Source organism: Chanodichthys erythropterus, chromosome 2 (genome assembly GCF_024489055.1).
Source record: "Chanodichthys erythropterus isolate Z2021 chromosome 2, ASM2448905v1, whole genome shotgun sequence".
Classification (NCBI taxonomy): Eukaryota; Metazoa; Chordata; class Actinopteri; order Cypriniformes; family Xenocyprididae; genus Chanodichthys; species Chanodichthys erythropterus.
The window spans coordinates 17,353,316-17,354,837 of record NC_090222.1 but is presented as its reverse complement, the minus strand read 5'-3'; the positions used below and the strand labels follow the sequence as shown (position 1 = coordinate 17,354,837).

At 33.6% G+C, this 1,522-nt stretch overlaps 1 protein-coding gene across 1 annotated transcript; it reads left to right on the top strand.

The window, feature by feature from the left end:
* The first annotated feature begins 1,090 nt into the window (after nt 1-1,090).
* LOC137029180 (transmembrane protein 100-like) lies at nt 1,091-1,522 on the top strand. Its single transcript, XM_067398723.1, has one exon. The coding sequence runs from the start codon at nt 1,091-1,093 to the stop codon at nt 1,520-1,522; it is 432 nt and encodes a 143-aa protein (XP_067254824.1).

Genomic DNA, 1,522 nt, shown 5'->3' with positions numbered 1-1,522 from the left:
GAGCACTGTCTTTGGAAGACATTTTTTTTTACACTGATGATTTTTAGGAAAAAGACTGGATGAATTAAGAGTTTTACTTGTGAAGCAACTATTTTTTTTCCTTCATATTTTGAAATACTAAGATATTGGTGCGACTCTTTGTAAGCAAGAAAAAAGGTGAGAAATTTATACATTTGACTAAATACATATTTATGCATTTGATATTTTTGTATTCAATTAACACATATTTATTTATTTATAACATTTTCATTTTGAGGTACAGTAAAGTTCATAAGTTTGGGCTCTGTAAGATTTTTGAATTTTCAGCATCATTACTCCAGTCTTCAGTGTCACATGATCCTTCAGAAATCATTCTAATATGTCGATTTGCAGCTCAAGTAACATTTCAATGATGAAAACACATGTGCTGTTTCATATTTTTGTAGAAACTGTGATACATGTTTTTTTTCAGCATTCTTTGATGAATAAAAAGCTCAAAAGAACAGCATTTATTTGAAACAGAAATGTTTTGTAGCATTATAAATGTCTTTATTGTCACTTTTGATTAATTTAATGCACCTTTTCTGAATAAAAAATATTAATTTCTTTAAAAAAAAATCTTATTGAACCCAAACCTATGAATGGTAGTGTACTTTAGATGACACTTAATGATCACATTTTTAAACTTTCCAAGATACTGGCAGTTAATATTAATTCTGACCATTAACAAAACAACATCATAAGTTTTATTCTTACAATGAGAGCTGACAATCAATATTTCTAAAATTGATGTGGTCTAGACTTTTTATAGATATTGATTCACTTAATAGTAGTCATTCTATAATGTATAATTTGTTATCATAACACTGGCATTTTCTATGCATAGGTTATTATGCTGATGTTTATTGTGCTTTTGTATAATTTATAGGAAGTATAGAAATGACTGACACAAATCTATAAGGAAAGATGAGAAGGACAACCACAGAAGAAGCACAGGCTGGGTTGACAACTGCTTGCTAAAATATTTATTGTGTCGAAAAATTAATATTTAAGGAGTTTATAAAATCATACATCAACAGAAGAAGCAGACAACTTCAGAAAGACATTAATGATGGCAACATCCGAGGACCTTTCATCCCAGTCTAACTCGACCCAAACCGTGAAATATGATCCGAAGTCTCAAACTGTAACGTTACCAAATGGGTTGGTTTCTGTGGCAGGTGTCACGGTGGTGACGGGGGGAGCGGAGCTGTCCTGTGGATCCTGTATGTTGGCCTTTGGTGTTTGGGGGACTCTGGTTGGTTTGAGTGTGGTGGCATTGGGTTTATGGGACCATTTGGAGTACAAGAACAGTGGTCTGTCACACCTTCTGGCTCTTGGATTGGTACTGCTGCTTACCAGTTCGAGTCTGGTAGCCGTGACCTTTGGCCTCCGTTTCTTAATGAAAAAGAGAAGAATGATGGCCAGAAGAGAGAGGGCAGAAGCTAATTTAGTGTTGGTTAATGATTATGCAGAAGTTGTTTTAAAAAGAGTCACTGTGTAA